Genomic DNA, 27,937 nt, shown 5'->3' on the forward strand with positions numbered 1-27,937 from the left:
GATTACATTACATTTAAACCTCTCTGATAAATACTACCTGGACTTTTCCTAGAACCCACCAGAAAAGGTGACACTTGGGTGAAGTTCACAAAGTTCAGTTACTGTTTCCTAATGTCCAGTCTAATAATAGGCAATTGCCTATTATTCAATTTAAGTTCAAATCCTATATTCAGTACAAGTTGAGGAAAATATATTTCATGTCACATTTTTCAGGTTCTCTCTTTTCTCTAGGCTAAATACACTTAGTTCATTTATATTTTCCTCCTAGGACCTATTTACCAAATTTTAATTTCTGTAATTGTTCTCCTCAGAATATTTCTCAAGTTGCTTATGCAATGTTTTGCTGTCAAAAAGAGAGACATTAAAAACATTGCACTAGTAAGAACCTATCATATTACATCATTCCATGGAAAGAGAATAAATTAGTATCACTTGACCTTTTACCATACCCTATGAATGAATGAATGAACCAAATCTTGGAAATTTAGTGACTGCACAAATTGAACCACTAATCTAGACCCTTAGATTTTTCCTGACATGATCATGGGACCCTGTCTGGTCTAAAAGTCTGAAGGTAGTGAATGTGGGAAAACAGTTTATGAGAGTATTCATCTATTCAATATCAGAGAACTCACACCAGAATACAGATATGAGTGTGATAAAAATGAGAATGGATTCAGTAAAAATTGTTAGCATTATAATACATAAAATTTCTATACTGACCAGGGTTAAAGTGGTAGACAATTTTGGATGTTATGTCATTTTACAACAAGCTCAGATATATATTTTTTTCAACTTAAAGCATGAGTCCAGGGATAGAGGATGGGGGCGAATGTCATCCTTGAATCAGACTGGGTAAGCACACCTTGGATGCTAGAGATATTGCTGAGCTATTCCAGCTGAGATTTTAAAGGTAGGGAATACATTGCTCATATGAAAGCTGACTGAAATTTTCCAGGTTATATGGAAGGAGGTTATCCCCCAGGAATTCAATGATGCCTCCATTGTCCATCTCTATAAAGGTAAAGGAAATATAGATTGTCCTGTGACAATCACAGTGGGGGGGGGGGTCTCTCTTTTGGTCTTTGCTGGCAAGATTCTTGCCAGTGTCCTACTTAATTTGATGATCCTTCACCTGGAAAATGGTCAACTACCTGAGAGCCAATGTGGCTTCAGACAGGGCTGAGGGACAGTCGATATGGTATTTGCTACCTGACAACTCCAAGAGAAACACCAGGAGCCGCAGAATAGAGGAATGTACACAATGTTTATAGATCTGACCAAGGCATTTGACACAGTTAGTCATGAGGTTTCATGGAAAATTATGTGAAAATTTGGTTGCCCAGAGAAGTTCATCAGTATTGTATGTCAATTTCATTCTTGCCTGCGTTCTGGATAGTGGAGTTTGCTGTCGTGTCTTCCCAGTCACCAATGGAGTGAGAAAAGGTTATGTGCTTGCTCCCATGCTTTTTACTATGACATTTTCAGTCATGTTGTCAAATGTTTTCAATGAGGATGAACCTGGCATCAAGGTCAGCTACCGTATTGATGGTAAATTCTTAAAACTGAAAAGGCTCAAAGTAGAGGGAGTATTTGTGTATGATTTTCTGTTTGCAGATGATTGTGCACTCACTCAATGCAGCCTCTGAAGCTGAGATGCAACAAAGCATGGATTAATTTTCTGCTGCTTGTGCTAATTTTGGCCTAACAATTAACACCAACAAAATACAGGTGCTCCTTCAGCCACCACTACACCATCCATATGTGGAACCATTGGTTATAGTAAATAGAGAATTTTTGAAAGCTGTGGATAAGTTTACTTACCTTGATAGTGTACTTTACTGGGATGCACACATTGATAATGAGTTTGACGTGCAATTGCCAAAGCTAGCTCAGTGGTTGGGAGGCTCCAAAGGAAAGTATGGGAGAGAAGTGGGATTAGACTGACTACCAAACTGAAGGTCTACAGAGCCATTGTGCTGACCTCATTGTTGTATGTCTGTCTGTGAAACCTGGGCAGTCTACCAGAGTTATGCCAGGAAACTGAATTGCTTCTATTTGAATTGTCTTAGGAAGATTTGGAAAATCTCCTGGCAGGATAAGGCACCAGACACTGAGGTGCTTACTCAAATTAAACTGCTAAACATTTAAACTATGCTTCAAAGAATGCAACTCCGATGGGCTGGCCACATCATTTGAAAGCAAAACATATACTTGCCAAAAAGACTATTCTATGGAGAAATCACACAGGACAGGTGATCACATGGTGGTCAGAAGAAGTAATACAAAGACACTTTCAAGGTCTCTCTCAAGAACTTTGAAACTGATTGTGTGACATGGAAGACCCTGGCACAGGACATCTCAGCATGACTTGCCATATCAAAGAAGGTGTTGTGTTCTATGAGCAAAGCAGAATTGAAACAGCTCAAAATGTTGAACACTCTAAATGTTCACATGGAGTGTTTGTGCCCAATCTGTGGTAGAGCACTCTGAGCTCATATTGGTCTGATCAGCCACAGACAGATACATTGAAACTTGACTGGACCATAGTGATATCATTTTGATGCTCTTTGAGAACAAAGGACAACAATCAGCCAACCAACCAATCGTCTAATAAATTCTTGAGGCATTTAGAGATAATTCATGATCAAGTGCATATTGTCCCAAGTAGTCTTAACTTCCCTTCTAGGCTTGATATTCTGTAATCTAAGAAATATCAATGTCCTATGGGAAGATTTAATAGCTAGCACTCATATAGAACCTAGAGGTTTGCAAAGGGCTTTATACATTAACTTTACATATAAGAACCCTGGGAGGTTAAGGACTATTAATTTTCACATTTTACAGGAGAGGAAACTGAGGCACAGAGAGGCTAAGTGACTAGCCCAGGGTCATATAGTTTGTAATAATTTGTAAATGTCAGAGATGAAATTTAACTTCAGATCTCCTGGTTTCAAATTCAACACTCTATATACATGGCAACAGTAGGTATTTTAGATTCTTTATGAAGGATTTATGGAATGCAATGGACATGAATTTTATGGGTTAAGAAGGCATGAATAGTGAGATTTACAGTGTGCTGACAGATGAAGTACCCATACTGAGGAAAAGACAAACTAATCAAAATGTTGAAAGAGTTAAAATTTCTCCAAATTAAAAGGGACATGAACAAAGAGAGCAGAATCTTAGTTGTTTGAAAATCTAAATGTCTGTATCTCCTTACTAACTTACAATTTTTTGACATTAGTCTTCCCTTACACATCTGTCATTCCACAATAGGTTTCTTTATTTAGCTTATGAAAAATTAAATGATATTTAAAAATCTATATTGTCATAAAAGTGAAATTTCTGCTTGTCTGTAACCACATGAAGCAAGAAGACAATACTGAGAAAGCCCAACCACAGCAGCTTCTAGCCTAGTGAAAGATACTGGGCTAAGCTCCTAGGACAGAAAGAAATAAGTGAAACACTCTCTACCCTCAAGGATCTTACATTATAATAGTAGAAACAACATACACAGAACCCTCAACTCAATATTGCTTCTCTTTTTCCTATCAGTGATTGTTACCCAAATGCCTTCTGCTGTATTTCTCATCTTAGAGAATTGACTTTGCTCACATGAATATAACTTCTTGATATACTATACTGTTACACATTCCATTTTGTCTCATCTGTACCTGATATATACAGAATGTATATGTAGTGAATTCAAGCTAGTGTAAAGAAGGTTTTTTTTTCCTAGCAGGAGAGAAAACCAGGAAAGGTTTATTTTAAAGAAGGTAACTCTTAAAAGAAATCAGAGATTCTAAGAGGCATAAGTGAAGAGACAGTGCATTCTAGATGTGGGAAAAGGTCATTGTAAAAGTACTGAGATAGAAGATGGAGAAGATGAAGATGAGATATCTAACTCAGCATGTAGCACATTATAGCTTGAATACAGAATGCAAAGAGGGAAGTAATTTGTAAAACAACAAAACAACAACAAAACCTAGAAAGATAGAAAGGGGCCAAGTTGTGAAGACTTAAATAGCAAATCAAAGAGTTTATATGTGAACTTAGAGGCAATCAAGAGACACTCGAGTTTGCAGAAGAAGCAGGTGACATAATCGCCTTTTTCTTTTTTTAAGAAAAATCATTTTGACATGTTGAGGATGAATAAGAGTTATTTGAAGCAGGGAAACCAAATTGGAGGCTATCAAAGTATTTCAGGTAAGAGGTGATGAGGGCCTAAACTAAAGTATTGGTTCTGTGAGTGGAAAAGGGATAGATTCAAGACTTTTGGGGAGATAGATCAAGATTGGGCCACCAATTTCATAATTATTCTGAATATGCTTACATATTTTATCTCCTAGATATAATTTAAGTCTCTTGAGAGCTGGGACTATATCATTTTTGTCTGATATATATATATATATATATATATATATATATATATATATATATATATATATATATATATATATATATATATATATATATATATATATATATATATGGCACTTAAGAAATGCTTGTTGATTTTTGGTTGATTTCCTAATTGGTTGCATTTTACCAGTTTACCAGTACTAACTGGTAACTTCTGATCCAGTAACTGGGCACCATAATAAAATAGCCATGAGCTTATTTCTCTCTTTATATTCTGTCTTTTCAAATCCTCCTATTGTATGTTGAAGTTTGGATGAAGAACCTTTTCTTCAAAGGAGGAATCTCCTTCTTCAACTTTATAGGTAAATTCTGTTCTTTTAGTTTAACAGAATTATCCTATATTTCTCTCCAGTTTCCTAAATTCAAACAAGTATAAATATTTATTTTTAAAATTGAGTTCCCTTTAAAATTTTAATCCAGGACTTCTATTAACATATCAGTGCCCTTTAAAATAATAACATCAATCAGTTTCTCAGATTGTTTGTCACCTAGCAGAGAAGAATCTTGACACTCTTGGACAGAGAACACGAATGGGGAGCAGAAACCTTATGAGTCTAGAGCACAGATCAATAATCAGGAAGGGCACACCCACATGGGCAGATCACATGCTTGGGAGGTATCAGCTGTCTAAGGAGAAATTATGATATAATTTAAAGGTGCCAAATGAGAATGGAGAAATTTCCACACAAACTTTGCCTCACACATAATTTTGCTTCAGTCCACTTATGAAGTCTATTCCATTGTTTATGTTAATTTTAAAAAATCCTACAGAACTTCTCTCCTATAGTGCTTCTCCAGCACAATGACCTCCAAATAATGAGAAATATTCCATGGAAGTATGCTTTTATTCAATTGTGCATCTGTTTAATAAAAATATAATTTTAATTCTTCTTGTGAAATGAAGATCCCTCTTCCTAATACCAATATTCTTCTAGTGACCCTGTGAAGATGCCATTTATTGAATACAGTCATCTCTGAGGAATTGAATGCAAAGGGCAAATAAATATGATGAACATGTTATCCTGGAAGAATTATATATAACAGTTGTTATAAAACATATCAGCAGCCTTGTGCATAATTACAAAATGAGGTGCATCAGCCACATGGCAAGATCAAAGGCTAGTCAATAGACAAGGTACACTAAAACTTTTGAAATATTAAGAAACTTAGAGAAAGCATTTTTCCCATTAGATAAATGCTACTGTGGAAGGTTCACAAGAAGATAAATATATGAGTTACAGAGAGGGTATGGAAGTAACATTTGAATGAATTTGCCATAATCATGGAAGAGTACCACAAAATTATGTAATTTGTCATTATTTTCTGAGATGTTCACCAAAACAAAACAAAAACAGCATCACCTTTGGGTTTACCATTTCTGTATGAAACAAGGTTTAAAAAGATTTTCCAAAAGTCTTTGTAACAAGATTCTATGATAAAGATTTCATTTCCAAGATAAATAAGAAATGGGCTTCATATATGAGGATTAGAGGTAGGCAGCTTTCTCACAAAGAAATTTATGTTATCAATAGCCATAAGAAAAAAGTTCTCTAAACATCTTATAATTAGGAACATACAAATTAGATTAAATAAATGAGTACTATATATTCGCCAGATTAGCAAAACTGACAAAAAAAGGAAATGACAAGTATAGGAAAGACTGGGGAAATGAACCAATGAATGCACTATCACGGGAGTTGGGGACTGATCCATCCATTATGGAAAGCAATTTAAAATTATGCCCCAAAGTTAATAACTAGCTTACCCTTTGACCAAGTGATACCATATTTAGGTATACATATTCCAAAGTGATTAAAGAGCAAAAGCATCCATATGCACAAAAATATTTACAGCAGCTCTTTTGTGGTGGCAGTTAACAAGAAAGTAAATGATATCTATCAACTAGGGGAAGACTGAACAAAGGATGGTATATGAGTTTAGTAGAATACTGTTGTGTGTGCCATAAAAAATGAGGAAGGGGATGGTTTCAGAGAAACCTGAAAATATTCATACAAAACGATGAAGAGCGAATAGAATCAGGAGAACAATGTGTACAGTAACAACATTGTAAAGGCAAATGACTTTGAAAGACTTGGACCTAGCCCATGATACTAGAATACCTACTATATACATGTCTATGTAGATATAGATATATACATATATGACATGCAGAAATTAGTTTTTCTTTATTATGAATATTTATTTAAAGGACTTTTTTTTCTTAGAATTGTGATGCTGAGAAAAGGAAAATAGATTTAGTCAATTAAAACATTTCAATGGTTTTCTAAATGTGACTAATAGTATGTTCTTTGAGCACTAATAATTCAGATTGATATTTAACAATTACTATTGATGATCAATTATCTTCACAAAAAAAGCTTCCTCTTACACATTCTTAATTTTCTTTCTAGACTAATACAATTTTGAAAGATCTTGATTTATGCCAAGTAATAGGGAACATCACAAGATCATCAGTATCATTGATTCATATACTTGGCATACTTTTGATATCATTCCTCTTTAAATCTATAACATGTTTTCATAGTTCCAAAACCTTTTCATATACATTATCTCACTTGCTCCTCATAACCATTCTGTGAGGTAGATCAGATAGAAATATTAATCTCATTTTTGTAGATAAGGAAACTAGACTCAAAGGGTTATTGAATCTCCCTAATCTTATAGCTAAAAAGTAAATCTGACTAATGATGTGTATTGTCAATTTTATGGGTTCTAATAGGAGTTTATTTATTTTGTGAAAATGTCCTTTTTTTTCTCTTTCGAGTTGGTGAATGGTGTGCCTATGAAGAAATTAGTCAGCAACCACTGGGTGGTATCAGATCATTAAAAATTCAAATTATTTAGGTGAAGAGAAAGAGGCAGGATTTTGCTGGAGTGAAAAAGCAAAACCAACAAATGTACCAAGGTTCTGTGCATCATGTGAAAGACATACACAAGAAACACATTCTGGATTCCATTCCATTCCAGACAAGACATTACATGTCTAAAATATCTCAATGCATCTTAAATTCCATTCCCATGTTCTCACACTGATTTATAGAAATTTTATTTGAAAGATCTGGAAATGAAAGCTGATGCAACAACCCAACTGATACTTTAGACACCAAAGATGTAGTCCTTAGAAAAGTTAAACCTCCTACCACAACATTTTCTGATTTACAGAATGAGGTTCTATTCATTATTAATGATCACTCTGCTTTCAGAAAAGTTCATATGCCCCAATTTCACAACATAATTCCATTACATTTTTTCACATAATATCACAAACAGCAAATAGAAACATGCTACATTAGGTCAAACATGTCATGAATACCCAATTAGGTATTTTAGTTACCAAATGAATAGAATTTTATCTTCTGAAATAACAGTGGTTCATTTATATAATAATGTATTTCTGAGAGTTAATGTCTTTCTAAATTATTATCTCTGTCAGACCAGTCCAGTAATTACATAAATCAAATGGAGAGTAATAAGAAGATTACTGGAAGATTATTTTGGATAACATATGGAATTTAGTTGACATTCTTTTAACAGCCTATATTATTTAATGTTACTGAATCTGGCCACATACAGCTCTAAAATCTGATAAATGTATTTTTTTCTCTCCCACACACAGCATTAAGTGGAATAATAAACAATTTTTTTTAATCAAATCTGTTTCTCATTTCCAATTTAATCCAACAAATATTTATTGGTCACTCACTGTGTACATAGTATTATACGCTAAGAAATGGGAATTCAGAAAAGGTTATAGCCACTGGCTTCAAGGTTGTTGACATTCTACTGGAGACATAATACATGCAGATGTTCAAGTAATTACCAGGTAGCTTGAGGATGAAAATAGAAATGGAAATCATTTAATCTCTTTTTATCTCAATTATCCTATCTGTAAAATAGAGTTTTGGAAGTTTCATAGAGAATTATGTAAAATTGTCTCTTTGTAATATGATTAAGGTTAGTTCTAGGCAATTGGAGTGCTCTGGTCATCCTCACAGTCTCACTCTCCTAGTCTGGCAATTGAGGGAAGTATCTCTACGTAATTTATATAACTATACTCAGTGAGCCCCAAAGGGACTCAGGCTTTAGAAAGGGGTGATAATGTGTCCCATGAGAACAAGATTAAGGTACCTATAATGCAAAGGGGAAATTTGGAGCAGTTTCCACTGTTTGACAATGCTACAATAAATGGGTAAAGGGGATGGGGTGCTAATGAGAAGGAGGACTAGAGAATCCAACAAAAATTTGGAAAAGACCTCTGACTGAGGCACAAGCATGAGAGAGCAGCCAAGGAAAGCTGCAGATCAAAATCTGCTCTGAGCTACAAAAAACTTCAGGAAGAATGACATACTATCCAGGACACTGGACAGCAGAAGGAACAAAACCTCATAATATCTGATGAAAGCAGAAGAGAACAGTGGATTGACTTGTGCAGAGGAGAGATAAGGCACACAGAACAGCTGACCAGGGCCATCTTCCAAGGAGTCTCAGGAGGAAACGTTCTAAGGAGCCACACTAGAGAATTGTAGGTAGAAGCTCTGCCTATTAAATGGCTAGCTATGGTCAAGTCAGTCTCTGGGGAAGGATTGCACACTGATGGGTATTTCTATGAGCTCTAACATAAAATTGTATTTGTTTTTTCCTGACCTTTCCCTGCTTTCCTTTTCCTTTTGAGTTTTGTGAAGAGTATGCATCCAAGGAGAGCTGATCACAAAGCACTGGGTGGTATTATAAAGTGAAATTCTCAGATTATCTGAGAATATAAATATAAAAATGAAAACATAGATGAATAAATAGATGGATGAATGAATTCATTTCAAAATAAATTTCCTTTCCTTTTATTTTTGTTTTGTTTTGTGAAGACTATGCATACAAGGACAATTGATCACAAAATGCTGGGTGGTGTTAGTGAAATTCTCAGATTATTCAAGTAGGGACAAAACTAGAAAAGTGAAACTATTGCCCACCTCCCCACTCCAACATGTGCCAGGTATCTTTGTGTCTTATGAGAGATATTGACAGAATAATTACATTCACAGTACCTACCTCCACAGGATTCTCATGAGAATTTGCAAAACTGTAAAAATCTGTAAACTTAAATTGCTTTAAAAAGACATGAATTATCATCATATTGTTATCATTCAGATTTCTTCTGAATAGAACTCTTAATCCTAGCCAAACAGTATTGTTAGCTTTTCTGTGAATTCAACACTATATCTGCCATACACACACACACACACACACACACACACACACACACACTATGTATGTATATAGATAGATATAGATACAGATATAATATAAATATAGATATATAGATATATGTGTGTGTATGTGTATATATCCAACATATCCAGAATGCATTTCTCCTTCATCTTCTTAGAATCCTTCCCTCACTTCAATTCTCAGCTACTTCCTCCTCAGATACGATTTCTAATCTTTCTAATGCCCAACCCCTAGTAAAAGAGCTCTCTAATACCTGACTTTACTGTGCCTTTACTCATTTCTATACATATTATGTCATCTTTACACAAAGAATATAAAGGCCTTAAGGACAGGATCTATTGTTTTTATCTTTGTATCCCTAGCATCTATTACAGTATCATGTAGTTGATGCTTAACAGATGTTTTATTGGCATTGTGTTTAAATGACCAGCAGTAATTTCTGTAACAAATTAAACTTGTATGGAAATTATCAATTTATTCAACAAATATTTATTGACTGTCTACCACAATGAATGCCCTGGACTAATATAAAATTGCTTAAGAAAGTGATCAATTTTGAGAATTCTGCAAAAATCTCATCTGTTACTCTTTTTAATCTACGTCTCACCATGGCAATACTTTGGAAATGTAATGCACAAATTAAAGGATGGAACTTACCATGTCCAGGAGGATATCGCCTCCATTTAATGTGAACAGTTAACTCATCTACAGAAAGCTTAGGCCAATTTCGATAATAGGGGCACTTATGGATTAGCTGCTCCCTTATAAGTTTTTCCATTTTAGCTTGTTCCTGAAAGAGAATGAATGTACAGATTATTCATCACCAGGTAAAAAAGAAGATAGCAAGAAGAAAATAGGAAAAAAAATGGACTACAACTATGGAGGTTGGCAAAGGAAAAAAAACAGTCTTTGCCTGGTTAGAATTCAGTAGAATCTAACACATACTGAAGGAATGGCATTTACTGTAAAAGCATCACTTTTATTACCACAGAGAGGTGAACATGTTTATACTTTCTAAGAATTATAAGTATAGGCATGCTAATTAAATTCTGTTTCCCTCTTTCCTCACTTTTCACTTTGCAAATCCTTGTACATGGCATTCCATTTTTTAAAAAATTTCATTGTTTGTTTTTAATAATTCCATCATTCTATCAGATCAAATTCAAAAGTTCATCTTCTCAGGCTCAAAACTGAAACAGTAATACTTTGAAATAAAAAGCTGCCACTCTGAAAATCAAAACAATTTTCCTAAAAAGCAGATTTCAGCTTCAGGATTAATAATTTCAATGTCCAATTCACATCATGCTTCTGTTCTTCTGACACAAAAATTTGTAAATTCTTGAGGTAAATATCCCTGCCTGTTGACTTAACTCTCTGGTCCCTATTATACTTTAAGCATTCAAGGAATGCTAACTGTTCAAGAAGTCCTGTGTTACAGGATATGAATGAAAGGAAAAAATAAATAATTTCTCCTTCCTGATCTTGAGGAACTTACTATGGCTATAGACCAGGAATGGGAAACCTATGGCCTCAAGGCCACATGTGGCCTTCTAGGTCCTTAGGTGTTTTACAGCACAAATCCTGTTCTGTGAAGTTTGGATTCAGTCAGAGGACCACAGCTGAGGACCTAGAGGGTCACATGTGGTCTCAAGGCTGAAGTTTCCCCATCCCTGCAATAGACCTTGGAAATCTAGTCAAGTAGACACTATATGCAAGCATAAATAATTAGCAATGTTGCCTTATTTAAATATATTCTGGAAATGGGAGGGGGGGATGCTGTTTAGGAGGTTATGGTATAGCAAATATCATGCCTAACACATATCAAGTACTTAATTAATGTGTATTAACAAGAAAATAGAGAGAAATCAAATTGAATTAATTTATAAAATAAGTCTTAATAATTATTGATATACTATAAATCAACCAACTAAAGTCTTTATTGAGTGCCTGCTATGTATTTAAGATTTTGATCAAAGTATTATAGAAAGATTAGTTTTATTAGGAGTATTCAGACTGGTTTAGAGAAAAGACAGCTCAAAATCAGAGGCAATAAACAAGTAGAAGAGAATAAGGACTTTAACAAATACAGTTTCAGTGTAAATGGAGGGGAAGGGTCCCTGCTACTTTGCCCCTCACAGTCCTCCACAATGCAATGGTAATCATGTAATATCAATTTTCTTAACAGATTGATTTCATGTTATTCCCATACTCAAAAATTTTAATGACTCCCAATTGTCTTTCAGATCTTCCCTAACATGAATTAAAACCTACCTTCTAAGCAACTGTTCCACTATTCTTCTTTGGATGATACTCCTGGAAACAAAGCTCTGAATACAAAGTAATTGTTATTGTAAGACTCTTGTTAGAAAGAATATTTTGTTGTCATAAAATCAGGACTGTCATAGGAAACAAATGATGATTGAAAACTATAATAATTCGGCATGACATAGCAGAAAGAGTCAGATGACCTGGGCTCCCATCTCAGCTTTTCCACTAGCTGTGTGGCCAGTGGCAATTTCTTTAATCACTCTGGGCATCAATTTCCTCATATGTTAAATGAGGTGATTTAGTTAGATACTCTCTAACTCTAAATTAGTAATCCTATGATCCTATGATTTCCATAAAAATAACTCTCCACTTTTAGCCATGCTGATTTACTAGAAGTCAGTGGATACTTGGCCATTCCTATCTCCTATCTTTTTTTTTCCCTTCTGTTCTGGCTATCTAGAATGCTTATTGTCAGTCATCCTATACACACAACTCCTTAAAAAGTTCTTTAAAGTTCAGCTTAAATCCCACCTTCTTGGAACTTTCCCTGACTATCTCATTCCATGGTGTTCTCTCTCAATTCTGAAATGCTATTATTATTGGTTTCTATATTTGGCACTTAATATATCTATCTTTCTAATTATCATTATGTCTATGTGTACATGTGTATTTGTGGTGTATCTCAATCATATTGTAAACTTCTGGAAAGCAGACACCATGTTTTGTACTTTTGTATTCCAGATTATGTATTCAGTTATTCATTCATTCATCTATTTATTTCAGGAAACTGTAGAGAGACATTTTAAAAGAAAAAAATGTCATTTGTCTGTGACACTCGAAAAATAGAGCTCTAACTTTGAAAATTATAGCCCTAGTTATTACAGTTTTGCTCCATTAGGGTCACTTGGTGAAAAGAATAATAGGCTTAGACATCGTCAACTAGCATTTATTAAGTGCCATATGTAATGTGTCAGGCAATGTGCTAGGAATACAAAGAAAGATAAAAGGAGATCACAGTCTAATAAGGGAGAAAATATGGAAAGAGTGATGTACAACTAGGATATATGTGGGGTAAAGTGGAGATGATCTTAGGGGAAAAGCACTAAGATCAAAGAGGACAAGGAAAGTCTTATCATAGAAAGGTAAGACCTTAGCTGAGATCTGAAGAAAGCCAGGAAAGCAAAAGGCAGAAATAAAGGAGGGGAAGGGGAGATAGAGCATGGTGATCCAGGAGGAAGATGTCCTTCAAGCATGAGAGACAGCCAATGAAAATATGAAGAGTCAGTAAATGGAGTACTGTGTGCAAGCAATAGCAGGAAAGTCAATATCCCTGGACCAAAGAGGACATGGTGGAAGTAATGTATAAGAGAAGAAAGATAAGAATAAATCAGATTATGAAGGTCCTAAGGGCTTTAAAAGTCACATGTATTTGTATGTGTGTATACGTGTGTATGTATACACACGTATACATATATAGCGAGGAGCATGACATCAAGATGATGACATGACTTGAACTTGACTCTGATTTGAGTAAGGGAGCACTGGATTTGATTGAATGGCGAAGGGCAGGTAGAGTGTGAAATGGTCAGATTTGTGCTTTAGGAAAATTGACTTGCCAGCTTATTTGAGGATGAAGTAGAGTGGAGAATGGAGTAGAGTGAGGAAAGACTTGAATGAAATGAGAAAGCAACACAGGTTACATCATGGGAACAAGATATAACCAGTTAATGAGCCAAAAGTATTTGTTCCATGATGGAAGGATCCTGCTGTACTAGGATTACTAATAAGAGTAGAAAAAAGAAGGAAAAAGTGATCAAAGAAAGTATGAGTCTTCAGGGTCTGTAAGAAATAGGATTGCCACCTTGTGAACAGCTACCACATAGTACAATGAATAGAGGAGGGAAGGAATGGGAATAAGGTTTTCTGTAGTGCTTACTACATAGCATGCACAGTCAAGTGCTTCTTAATATCTCATGTGATAATATGTTGGGCCTGGGATCAGGAAAACCTGAGTTCATATCAATGTTCAGACATTTACTAGCTGTAAGAACCTGGGTAAGTCACTTAACCTCTCTCTGCCTCAGGTTCTTCACCTGAAGATAAGGACAGCAACAGCACCTACCTTGTAAGGTCATTGTAAGAATTAAAGAGATACCATTTGTAAAGGGCTTAGCACAACGCTTTGCACATAGTAGGTGCTTAATAAATGCTTGTTTCTTTCCTTCCTTCTTAAACGTTGCAATGGAGAGACCATGTGATAAAGCAGAAACAACAATGAATCTATGGTCAGGAGATTCAGGATCAAATGACATCTTCAACAGCCATGGAGCCACGTTTAACTCACCATTACTGAGTCTGCTTTCTCTTCTATAAAACGGAGACAACATTTGCACTCTCTTGGGTCAATATGAAAGTACCACATAAAGTTAGATTATTATTATTATTATAGTCCCAACAAATGGAGGCTCTCCTATAAAGTAATAGCAAATATTATCAAAACAATGTAAACATTATCCAGTGAGGTCATTATGGGAGTAGGAGAGGTGGTTTCCAGGGCATTTTGCCTTCTAGCACTCCCCTTAAACTTCATAGCAGGGTACAACAATATACCCCAGAAACAATTTCTTTTTTGTCCAAAATTCACTTTTCACATTCTGCAAGGCAATATTATCAGAAAGCTGGCTACCCTGTAGAGGCTATGTGTACTCCAGGAAGTTCATGGGGTAAAGGAGACAGGATCATGATATTTTACTATCTGTGTAATTGTTGCCCTGTTCAACAGATTACTGGCATCATTATTTTAAAACTTCTGAGAAGTGTTAGGAGTACTAGGAAAATAAATGCCATAATAGGGTATTGATAGTCATAGCTTAGTTGAAAAGCAACTTTCCACTAATCCTCTGTTTTACCCCTGATTAGACATCATGCCTTGATAATCAAGTTTAGCAAACACCTGAGACTCCTTCAGATGAATCAGAGGGAGAACCTATATTTGTTTGTGTATTTTAATGGTCACTGCATTGACACAATCCTCAGGGATTTTTGTACTTTGAAGGATGTCTCTAACACTATCTACCTCTGCAGAGATGAATCCTAAAACTTCACTGCCTTCATATCCCACACAAATCTGAACTCTAATGCTTACAAATATGAAATCTGAGGAGATCTGATGTTTCAAATGAATGTACTGCTAACAATCCCACACTATTTACAGTAATGATTCTTCTCAATGCATACTGCTTCTTCTAGAATAAAGGTATTTAATATTTATTGAATCTGAATTGGCCAAAAATAAAAGTGAGTCCCATTAGATCTGACTGTACTGTGGTATACACAGAATAGGACTCCCTAATACATGAATGTGTAATACAGACATGTCATCATAGATAGACAGATAGATATGCATGTGCATAAGTATATATCTATACATGCAATATTTATATACACATATAGATCAACATATTGCATATCATGTTATATAATATATAATACATTACAATTTATATTATATAAGATAATGATATATTATAATATGGTATAATAAGATATAGTCAGATATATAATACAATTCATTCAATGGCATATTATATAATATGTGACATATTATATAATATATGTGCATATGTAAATAAATATAATGATATGTTTATATATACATATAAGATAATATATTATATTATATTTTAGTAATAATAGAATATAAAATATGATATATTATAATATACTATATATTATATTGCATAATTCATTGAATTTTTTATTATACACAATATTATATATGTACAAGTATATATGACTAAGAAAAATTATATACAACTATATATGTCTATGTTTACAGATACATATATACATATGATAATATATGATGCATTACATTATCTAACATTTAACATAATTATGTAATTTATAATGTTATTATCTTTTATATCATATAAGACTATTTTACACCAGGGAATATGCTCACCATACCTTTTTAACCTTGGCATACTCCTTTGCATTGATTTTAAGAAGTTGACAATCATCTTCCATGGTAAGAGCATAAAGATTTGAACCCATCTTAGGTTCAGGCAATTCTATCAGTGTGCCAAAGCCATTCCAGGGACCCAGCTGTGAAGAAAACAAAAGGAGAAGTGACTTACTATAGCATTTAAAATTATAATAATGTGTAGAAGCAGTAGTGGTGACACCGGACTAGGGGAAGATCTAATAAAGTAATCTGTGTCTGAACTGCAATACTACTACTGAAGGGTCAGACTCACATAGTACATGACTAGATTGTTTTACACTATTTCAATTCTGTCAGGCCTAGAGGGCGATGGGCTACCCGAGTCTTTCCTTACCTGTCGTCCAGGTCTTCGGCTGGCCAAACCGGATAAACGTATGAGAGAAGAGACTTTCCAGAGTCAAACAAGCGTTAGGCTTTATTCAGGGTCTTGGTTACATGTGCAGGGTGAATTCTTCCTCAGGAGAGAGGAATCCTCCTCCTCCTCCTAAGGAGGCAAAGATCTTACAGCAAGAGAATGGGAGCATGGGAGAGGGGAGAGGGGAGGGACCCTCTGCCCTCTAAGGGCCCTTTAGCGCAAAGAGCGCCTTCAGGCTTTCCTGACCCTACTTAAGCTCTCCCGCTGCTTAGTTTGCACCTGAATATCGTGCCTGTTCTCAGACCTTAGCTAGACAACAATAGGTATGCTCAGACCATAGATTAATCTCGAGGGTGGGATGCTCTCCTCAGCAAGTTTCCCACGGGGAAGAGGCGGAAATGAACGAGATAGCCCATATCTCATGCCTCAATTCCCAGCTGTTCCCTGGGGGGCCTCATGAGAACTCTGAGGTTAGAAGTCCTCACTTTTTCCTGCCCAAGACTGTCCACATGGAACTGAGCTTACACCCCCAACACAATTCAATTCATTTCTCAAATATATTAATCACAATTATGGTCCTGTGTTAGTCACTGAAAATACAAAGGTTAAAAATTATATAATACTTTCCATCAATAAACTTACAATCAAAGAGCAGGGTGGATAGATAGATATATAGATATAGACAGATATATAGATAGGTATATATCTCTCTCTTCTCTAAAAGAAGGGTATATCTATCTCTCTATCTACCTATGTACATGTGTATGTATATATATATCTACCCACATATAAATATATGTGTGTATACACAGATATGTATGTTTATACACATACACACGCATAAAATAAGCATCATACAAGGTAGAATGTGATAGTGAAAAGGGAAGACTGGATCAACCTAAGAAAATTTAAAGACAAAAAGTTCTCTTCCATCTATTGAGAAATCAGAGAAGGCTGAAAGGAGGAGGTTAAAAAAACCTGAAGAAGACTTCAAAAGACAGAAATCAGTAGAGTGTGCATTACAGGGTTGGGTGGACAATTTACCTTAGGGGGGAAAATGCAGGCTGAAATCAGGAGAAAAGAAAAACTAGAGATATAATTTATTTGGAACAAAACTTGCATGAAAGGGAGACACAAAAGGAAGAAATGTTAGCCTTACACACACACACACACACACACACACACACACACACACACACACACACACACACACACTATGTGTGGGACTTGAACACAGTCAGAAGGTTTTTTCTTTTCTTTTCTTTTTTTTTAATCTTTGAAGCAATACTAAAACTGGAAAATTGTTGAACAAAAAGTGGCATGGTCAGACCAAGTGACCATGTGACCCTGTGTATGGGGAAAAGGAAATAGATATGTGAAAAATCATTTAGGAAGGACTTGTTGAATATTAAAATGATTCAGTGAAGAAGTAAGAGGACTTTGAAATGAATCCATGCACACTAATGCATTGCTGGTAGAGCTACAAATGACTACAATCCTTCTGAAAAGCAATTTCAGTTATGCAAATAAAGTGACTAAAATGTTCATAACCTTTCATCCAGAGATTCTACTATTAAGCATATGCACCAAGAATGCCATTAATCAAAAAAAAAAAGATTTCCAAATACACCTAAATATTATAACAGCACTGATTCACAAAGGACTGAAAGCAAAGTAGATGCCAATTAGGGAACAGACTAAGTGTTGTGCATGAATGTGATGCAATATAATGTGCTATAAAAATTATAAATATGAAGAATACAGAGAATCCTTGAAAGATTTATATGTACTAATGCAAAGTAAAGCAAGGACAAGAAAATTATATATATATATACATGTATATATATACATATATACATATATATGTATATATATATATATAATGACTAAGTATACATGTAAATTAAAAGAATAATGACAGAACAATAGAAAATGAATGTTTCAAAATTACAAAGAAAATTATAAAATTACAAAGAAGTGATATGAAAAGATACTTTTCGGGGGGCGGAGCCAAGATGGCGAAGTAGAAAGACGCACATACACATAGCTCCGAACCCACAAACCACAGAACGGCAGAGGGGACTAACCCAGGGCGAATTCTGCACCCAGAGACCATGGAATATTGGAGCGAGGGAGATTTCTGTTCCGGAGAGACCTGCAAACCTCTTGCGGGGAGACCTTCGCGCCCGGGACTGGGCGCCGGGGCGGGAAGAGGAGAGCAGCCCTGCCGCGGCAGCGACACCGTGGGAAAGAGATCAGAGAGGGCTGCGGAACGGAGTCTCCAGCGGCCACGCGGGACCCCCCACCCACAGAGGGACCTGCAAACCTCTCGCAAAAGGTCCGTCGCGCTGCAGACACGGTGCCCAGCCCGGACCTGCAGCGGCGACGGCGGCCGCGGCTCCAAGAGACAAAGTTCTGAGAGGGATCCGGAGGCGGGATCTTCAGCAGCTGCATGGGCCCCCCACCAACAGGTGACTGACGGGGGTAGGTGAGAGAGTCTCTTTGGCAGGTTGAGAGGGGAGTGAGGTGCCCCCATAGCTCAGGCCCCCCTGGGAGGTGGGGGCTGAGAGGCGGCTGCGGATGGGAGCTCCCCAAATGGACGGGAGCCTGGATCCATTGTGGAAGGTCTGTGCATAAACCTCCTTAGAGAATTGAGCCAGAGAGGCGGCCCTGCCCCTGACCTCAGCACCTGAACTTAATTCTCACACTGAATAGCAGCCCTGCCCCCGCCAAAAATCCTAAGGCGGGAAGCAGCATTTGAATCTCAGTCCCCAAATGCTGGCTGGGAGGACCAGGAGGCGAGGTGGGTGTGAGGAGAACATTCAGAGGTCAGGCCACTAGGTGGAGACAATGCCAAGAAAAGGGAAAAGAAATAAAACTACTGAAGGGTACTTTATCGCTGAAAAAAAACTTCCTCCCTTCCTTTCTGAAGGGGAGGAACAATGCTTGCCATCAGGCAAAGACACAGAAATCGAGGATCCTGTGTCCCAGCCCACCCAATGGGCTCGGGCCATGGAAGAGCTCAAGAGGAATTTTGAAAATCAAGTTAGAGAGATGGAGGAAAGACTGGGAAGGGAAATGAGAGGGATAAGGGAGAAGCATGAAAAACAGATCAGCTCCCTGCTAAAGGAGAACCAAAAAAATCTTGAAGAAATTGGCACCTTGAGAACTAGCCTAACTCAGCTGGCAAGGGAGGTGCAAGGGGCCAATGAGGAGAAGAATGCTTTCAAAAGCAGAATTAACCAAATGGAAAAGGAGATTCAAAAGCTTACTGAAGAAAATAGATCTTTCAAATCTGGAATGGTACAGATGGAAGCTTTGGACTTTTCGAGAAAGACAGATATCTCAGAACATACCACGCAGATTCGAAAAATGGAAGATAATGTGAAATATCTTATTGGAAAAACAACTGACCTGGAAAATAGAATCAGGAGAGACAATGTAAAAATTCTGGGACTACCTGAAAACCATGATCAAAAGAAGAGCCTAGACATCATCCTCCACGAAATTATCAAGGAAAACTGCCCTGAGATTCTAGAACCAGAAGGCAAAATAAATATTCAAGGAATCCACAGAACACCGCATGAAAGAGATCCAAAAAGAGAAACTCCTAGGAGTATTGTGGCCAAATTCCAGAATTCCCAGGTGAAGGAGAAAATATTGCAAGCAGCTAGAAAGAAACAATTCAAGTATTGTGGAAATACAATCAGGATAGTACAAGATCTGGCACCTTCTATATTGAGGGAGAGAAGGGAATGGAATAGGATATTCCAGAAGTCAAAGGAACTAGGACTGAAGCCAAGAATCACCTACCCAGCAAAACTGAGTATAATACTTCAGGAGAAAAAATGGTCTTTCAATGAAATAGAAGACTTTCAAATTTTCCTGATGAAAAGACCAGAGCTGGAAAGAAAATTTGACTTTCTAACACAAGAATGAAGAGAACCATAAAAAGGTGAACAGCAAAGAGAAATCATAAGGGACTTACTAAAGTTGAACTGTTTACATTCCTACATGGAAAGACAATATTTATAACTCTTGAAACATTTCAGTATCTGAGCACTGGGTGGGAGTACACATGCACACATGCACACATACATAGAGACAGAGTGCACAGAGTGAATTGAAGAGGATGGGATCATATACTAAAAAAAAAAAAATGAAATCAAGCAGTGAGAGAGAAATATTGGGAGGAGAAAGGGAGAAGTTATATGGGGCAAATTATCTCTCATAAAAGAGGCAAGCAAAAGACTTATTAGTGGTGGGATAAAGAGGGGAGGCAAGAGAAAAACATGAGATCTACTCTCATCACATTCCACTAAAGGAAAGAATATAATGCACACTCATTCTGATAGGAAAACCTATCTCATAATACAGGAGAGTGGGGGACAGGGGCTCAAGCAGGAAGGGGGGGAGGATAGAGGGGAGGGCATGGGGAGGAGAATGCAATACGAGGTCGACACTCATGGGGAGGGAAAGGACCATAAGAAAATAGAAGTAATGGGGGACAGGACAGGATGGAGGGAAATATAGTTAGTCTTATACAACACAACTAGTATGGAAATCATTTGCAAAACTAAACAGATATGGCCTATATTGAACTGCCTGTCTTCCAAGGGGAAGGGGTAGAGAGGGAGGGAGCTAAAGAAGTTGGAACTCAAAGTGTTAGGAGCAAATGTAATGTTCTTACCACTGGGTAACAAGAAATACAGGTTAAGGGGTCAAGAAAGCTATCCGGCCCTACAGGACAAAAGAGAAGAAGGAGACAAGGGCAGGCAGGGAGGATAGAGGAGAGAGCAGATAGGTCACAGGGGCAATTAGAAAACTTGGGTCTGGGGGGGGAGGGGGAAAAAAAGGGATAAAATTTGTAACCCAAAATTGTGTGAAAATAAATGTTAAAAGTTTAATAAAAAAAAAAATGATTAAACAAATTCTAGAGAAGCAGAAGCCACAAAATGGCAGATTGAAGCAAATTTTTAGCCCAAGATCATCTGGAAGGTCAATGGGAAGGCTCTACTGCACCTGGCTGGGAGCAGATCACAGTTCAGTATGGGACATACTGGTGCAGACAAAGCAGGAGCAGGCCTTAGGGGACTGAATCTCCTGGGACTGCTGTGAATTCTTGACTTCTCAACCCACAAATGCTAAAGACAGCTTCAATTGGAAGGGGGAAGGGTCTCCCACCTGGCTGAGAGGGCAGCCTGGTCCAGCACCTGCCCCAGCCCCAGGAAAACTGCAGCCAGTGCTGAAACAGAGGTTTCTTCTTGAGCCCTCCACTTAATAAAGCTTAATTTAAAAATGATGGGACTACCTGAAAGCCATGATGGAAAAAAGAACCTAGACATCATCTTTCATGAAATTATCAGGAGAAACTGCCCTGATATTCTAGAACCAGAGGGCAAAATAAATATTGAAAGAATCCACCAGTCACGTCCTGAAAGAGACCTGAAAAGAGAAACTCCTAGGAATATTGTAGTAATTGACTGACAAAATAAGCAAATGGGGAAGAAGGAACTGATTATAGATTCCTACTTTCTTGGTGAAGAGTTATTTTCTTATGTTATTGGTGAAGAGGAAGATCAAAGCATACAGCCAGAAGAAGACAACAAAGTACAAATTCCTACATTCAAAACCCCTAAGAAAAATATGAATTGATGTCAGGCCAGGGAAGAGCTCAAAAAGGATTTTGAAAAACAAATAAGAGAAGTAGAGCATGAATTGGGAAGAAAAATGAGAGTGATGCAAGAAAATCATGAAAAACAGGTGAACAGCCTGCTAAAGGAAACCAAAAAAAAAAAAAAATCCTGAAGAAAATAACAGCTTTAAAATTAGACTAACCCAAATGGCAAAAGAGGTCCCAAAACCCAATGAATAGAAGAATGCCTTAAAAAAGCAGAATGAGCAGCAGACCAGCCCAGCATGCTGAGCACAGAACAGCCTAGTGCGTGGAGTGCAGACCACCATGGAGCACAGACCAGCATAGAGCAGCAGGGACAGGACCTGGAACAGACTTCAGGGTGCCACTGGCAGCAGTTCTCATATTGCTCAACCCACAAATGCCACAAATAAATTCAAAGGTCAGTGGGAGGGCTCCTTCACCCAGGAGAGGGAAGCATGGTCTGGACCTCCAACACCAGGCACTACAGTGGCAGCTGCCATTTTTAGAGCCCTCACTCTAGATCCCCTGGGGGGATTGAACATCTGATCTGAATCTCAGGCCTAAGTGGCAGCCCTGGGAGACCTCTGCCTAAAGCTCCTGGAGGAATTTAGCCACTGATCTGATTCTCAGCCCTCAGCTCTGCCCAGTGGTGGAGCTGGAGGCCATTTTGGTGAGGAAATTCCAATTTCAGACTCTGGACAGAAAAGTTTTTGGTTCCTCTGAGGCCAGTGTGCAGGTCAGGAGAGGAGTAAACTCCTTTCCCTTGATTGTGCCATCTTGGAGGAACTAAGAACTTACAGCTCCCCAGACTATACCCTCCTCTTGACAAAGGACTCAAAAATCAAGTAACTGGCTGGGAAATGCCCAAAAAAGGTAGAAAAAACATGACTACAGAAGGCTACTTTCTTGGTGAACAGGTATTTTCTTCCATCCTTTCAGATGAGGAAGAACAAAGCATAACATCAGAAGAAGTCAAGGCTTCTGCATCCAAAATCTCCAAAATAAATATGAAATGATCCCAGGCAATGGAAGAGCTCAAAAAGGATTTTGAAAATCAAGTAAGAGAGGTGGAAGAAAAATTGGGAAGAGAAATGAGAGCGCTGCAAGAAAATCATGAAAAGCGAGTCAACAACTTTCTAAAGGAGACTCCAAGAAATGCTGAAGAAAATAACATGTGTAAAAATAGGCTAATGCAATTGGCAAAAGAGGTCCAAAAAGGCAATGAGGAGAAGAAAGCTTTAAAGAGCAGAATCAGCCAAATGGAAAAAGAGGTTCAAAAGTTCACTGAGGAAAATAGTTCTTTAAAAATTAGAATGGAGCAGATGGAAGCTAGTGACTTTATGAGAAGCCCAGAAATTACAAAACAAAACCAAAATAATGAAAAAAATAGAAGATAATGTGAAATATCTCATTGGAAAAACAACTTACCAGGAAAATAAATCCAAGAGAGACAATTAAAAAATGATGGTACTACCTGAAAGCCATGATGGAAAAAAGAACCTAGACATCATCTTTCATGAAATTATCAGGAGAAACTGCCCTGATGTTCTAGAACCAGAGGGCAAAATAAATATTGAAAGAATCCACCACTCACGTCCTGAAAGAGATCCAAAAAGAGAAACTCCTAGGAACACTGTGGTCAAATTCCAGAGTTCTCAAGGTAAGGAGAAAATATTGCAAGCAGCTAGAAAGAAACAATTTGAGTATTGTGGAAATACAGTCAAGATAACAGAGGATCTGGTAGCTTCTACATTAAGGAATTGAAAGGCTTACTTAGGATGTGATATTCCAGAACTCAAAGAAAGTTGGATTGAAACCAAGAATCACCTACCCAGCAAAACTGAGTATAATACTTCAGGGGAAAAAATGGTCATTCAATGAAATAGAGAACTTTGAAGTATTCTTGATGAAAACACCAGAACTGGATTGAAATTTGACTTTCAAACACAAGAATCAAGAGAAGCATGAAAAAGTAAACAGGAAAGAGAAATCATAAAAGACTTTCTAAAGTTGAACTGTGTACAACTACATGGAAAGATATTTGTAACTCTTGAGACTTTTCTCAGTATTTGGGAAGTGGGAGGGATTATACAAACACACACACACACACACACACACACATGCATATGTAGACAGAGCACAGGGTGAGTTGAATAAGAAGGGATGATACCTAAAAAAATTAAGATTGAGGGTTTAGAGAGAAATGTATTGGAAGGAGAAAGGGAGAAATGGAATGGGGAAAATTGTCACTCATAAAGGAGGCAAGAAAAAGTTTTTTCAGTAGAAGAAAAAAGGGAGGAGACGAGAGGAAAAAGTGAAGCTTACTCTCTTCACATTTGACTTAAGGAGGGAATGACATGCTCACTCACTTTGGTATGAAAGTTTGCCTTGCAGTACAGAAGGGGAGGAGAGAAGGGGACAAGTGGGTTGAGGGGGATGACAGAAGGTAGGGCAAATGGGAGAAGAGAGTAATCAGAAGTAAACACTTTTGCAGAGGGACAAGGTCAAAAGAGAATAGAAAAAATGGGGGGGCAGGATAGGATGGAGGGAAATATAGTAAGTCTTACAAAACATGAGTATTATGGAAGCCTTTTGCAAAACTGCACATATATACCCTATATTGAATTGCTTGCCTTCTCAGTGGTGATGAGTAGGGAGGGAAGAAGGGAGAGAAGTTGGAATTCAAAGTATTAGGAATGAATGTTGACAATTGCTTTTGCATACAACTGGGAAATAAGATACGCAGGTAATGGGGTATAGAATCTCTTTTGCCCTACAAGAGAGAAAATGAGAATAAAGGAAGGGAGGGCTGTGATAGATGGGAGAGCATATTGAAGGAATGAGTAATCAGAATACAAGGTGTTATGGGGTAGGGGAGGGGAGAGATAGGGAGAACATTTGGAACTCAAAATTTTGTGGAAATGAATGTTGAAAACAAAAATAAACAAATAAACATAAAAACCAGAATGGGCCAAATGGAAAAAGAGGTCCAAAAGCTCAATGAACAAAATAATTCTTTAAAAATTAGAATGGGGCAAATGGAAGCTAATGACTTTATGAGAAATCAACAAATTATAAAACAAAACCAAAGGAATGAAAAATAGAAGGCAATGTGAAATATCTCATGGGAAAAACAGCTGACCTGGAAAATGGATCCAGAAGAGATAACTTAAAAATTATTGGAATAACTGAAAGCCATGATCAAAAAAAGAGCCTAAAAATCTTTTGAGAAATTATCAAGGAAAACTGCCCTGATAGTCTAGAACCAGAGGGTAAAATAGAAATGGAAATAATCCACCAATCACCTCCTGAAAGATATCCCAGAACCAAAACTCCTAGGAATATTGTAGCCAAATTCCATAGTGTGGGGGCAAGCAAAATAGGATTTTTCTGCTGTTTTTGTTTATACCAAGAAATATAATGCCTCTGAATAATGTGACTAAGGAGGATCTTTCCCATCTATTATTGGACCTGGGAAGATTTGTAGGAAGGCCCACTATGATAGCAACCAAATTAGGATCTTTTGCTGTTTTTGTTTTACTAAAGTGCCTATGATTAAATAATTTGATTAAGGAGGTGGGTCTGCCCAATGAGGGAAACCTGATTACGGGAATTGTTTTGTAGGAAGGTCCCAAGTACCTTTTGTTCTTTCCATTGAGGCACTAGGTCAGAGGGTTATGCCCTCTGGCTCTAAAAAATGTACAAATACTCTGAGTTGAGGTTTTACTTTAGGGCTTACTGACTAAAAGTGTTTCTTTGGTGAAAGAAACTCTAGGAAGCTGCTAGGGAGTCCCTGGCTAAAACCCAAAATTTGGTGCTTCCCTCTCTGATAACTGTCTATGTATGTAATGATTGATTTCTCTTTATTTTCTCTAAAATTTTGATTTTGATTTTCTCTGATACCTGTGCTTGATTAAAGTGATAGTTAACCCCTCAAAGGTTGTATTTCCTTTTAGAGAAGCAGATCAAAGAACCTGTGGTAGCAAGCCCCCCTGTGTATGTTGGGATGCTTACTAATTCATTATGGCATAGTTGGCAGGATTTGCATAAATTAGAAGGAAATTATAGGGACTGTGATGATTGTCTATTGTTTCACAATTGTGGTGGCTGTGATTCTGTGGAGACCTGGGAGGTGGGAGTGGCCAGAGCCTGGGTTTGTGTCCAGCTCTGGACTGTGTTGGAGGGGTGAATGCCCTGAGATTGTATTTTATGCAGAGCCTTGGAACAGGAGCTAAAAATTGAGTGCTGAACCACTCAGCAGAAGTGGAGAATGGCCTCTATGCTAACCTTGGTGAGGTGAGAAGAACAGGAAAAAGAGCTACCAGTTCACAGACCCAAGTGGGAGCTGGAAGCAGCTGACTCCTGCCAGAGGAGGCAGAACCCAGGAGTTTGGAGTACAGTCCTGGGGCAAGATTGGGAACTGTGCGGCACTGAGTGCACTTATTTGCAGTGTTCTTCTGGGACAATTTGGGACCCAAGGGTAGAGTTGCCTATGGTGGGGGGGGAGGGGAAAAGAGTGCCAAGTACCCCCACAGATCCCACCCTGATGACTTTGTTGTCCAGCTATTCCTCAGACTTGGAAGTGGGGGCTGAAGCACTGTTAAGATAAACTTGGCTCATTAGAGCATGCTCCTGAGAGTACAGGGTGTGAAGGACACACCCCCAGGAGAACTTTTCTTGGACATTTCTGTTTGGGATTGAGGAAGGAGGAGCTGGTTGCTCTCTCCTCATAGAATGATACTATATCTTTGTGCCCATACCTTTGTGTTTGTTTAAAGCTATTTGGCCACCCTGGTAATAAGTTACTGTGTTATGTATTGTGCAAATGTGAATTATGTTGTATTTACCTAAGAAAGTTAATGCCTATTTGTTCCAGGATGCATGGCCATTTAGATTATAAGGCCAAGGATACTGCAAGGGTGGAATGTGAGGGCAAGCAAAGTAGGATCATTTCACTGTTTTTATTTATACCAAGAAGTATAATACCTTTGAATAATGTGATTAAGGAGGATCTTTCCCACCCATTGTTGGGCCTGGGAAGATTTGTAGGAAGGCCCAAGTCTTTGCTAATGGGGCACTGGTTCTCAAGTGATGCGATGCCCTCTGGCTCTAAAAAGTGTATAAAGACTCTGAGGTGAGGTTTCCCTTTGAGGCTTAGTTTTTGGAAGAAAGTTTGAGTGCCAGATTAGAGTCTGGGAAGCTGCTAAGCAGATGCTGGTGCTTCCCTCTCTGGTGACTATGGTCAGACAGTTGGACATGCCTGTTGATTTATGATGTATGTATTGATTATGATCAGAGGAAGTCATGTCTGTTGATCTTTTATTTCTCTGTATTTTCTCTGAAGTTTAGGGTACTGATTTCCATAAGCTCCGTGAATGATATATATACTTGATTAAAGTGATTTTTAACCCCTCAAAAGTTGTCTTTCCTTTCATGAATCCAGACTTAAGAACCTGTGATAGTAGGCCTCCTGTGTATGTTGGGGTGCTTACTGATACACGTAGTTCCCAGGTTAAGGAGAAAATATTATAAGCAGCTAGAAAGAAACAATTCAAGTATTGTGGAAACACAATCAGGATAACACAGGACTTAGCAGCTTCTACACTAAAGGATCAGAGAGCTTAGAATATGATATTCTAGAGGTCAAAGGAGCTAGGATTAAAACAAAGAATCACCTGCCCAGAAAAACTGAGTATAATACTTCAGGGGGGGAAATGTAACTTCAGTGAAATAGACAACTCCCAAGCATTCTTGTTGAAAAGACCAGAGCTGAATAGAAAATTTGATTTTCAAATACTAGAATCAAGAGACACAAGAAAAGGTAAACAGTAAAGAGAAACCATAAGGGACTTATTAAACTTGAGTTATTTACATTTCTACATGGAAAGAAGATGTTTGTAACTCATGAGACCTTTCTCAGTATTAGGATGGTTGGAGAGAATATATGTGCATAGATAGATAGATAGACAGATGGATAGAT

General features: G+C 37.4%; 1 protein-coding gene across 2 annotated transcripts in view; it reads right to left on the reverse strand.

Moving 5' to 3' along the window:
• Positions 1-27,937, reverse strand: part of CNBD1 (cyclic nucleotide binding domain containing 1) — a 695,007-nt gene that overhangs the window by 178,374 nt on the left and 488,696 nt on the right. For both annotated transcript variants that reach the window (XM_072603626.1, XM_072603625.1), the window contains exons 7-8: positions 15,907-16,044; positions 10,327-10,459 (exon numbers count right to left, since the gene is read on the reverse strand). In XM_072603626.1, the coding sequence (XP_072459727.1) occupies positions 10,327-10,459; positions 15,907-16,044 (271 nt within the window). The remainder of the gene's footprint in view (positions 1-10,326; positions 10,460-15,906; positions 16,045-27,937) is intronic.

This window comes from Notamacropus eugenii, chromosome 4, assembly GCF_028372415.1.
Source record: "Notamacropus eugenii isolate mMacEug1 chromosome 4, mMacEug1.pri_v2, whole genome shotgun sequence".
NCBI classification, from domain to species: domain Eukaryota; kingdom Metazoa; phylum Chordata; class Mammalia; order Diprotodontia; family Macropodidae; genus Notamacropus; species Notamacropus eugenii.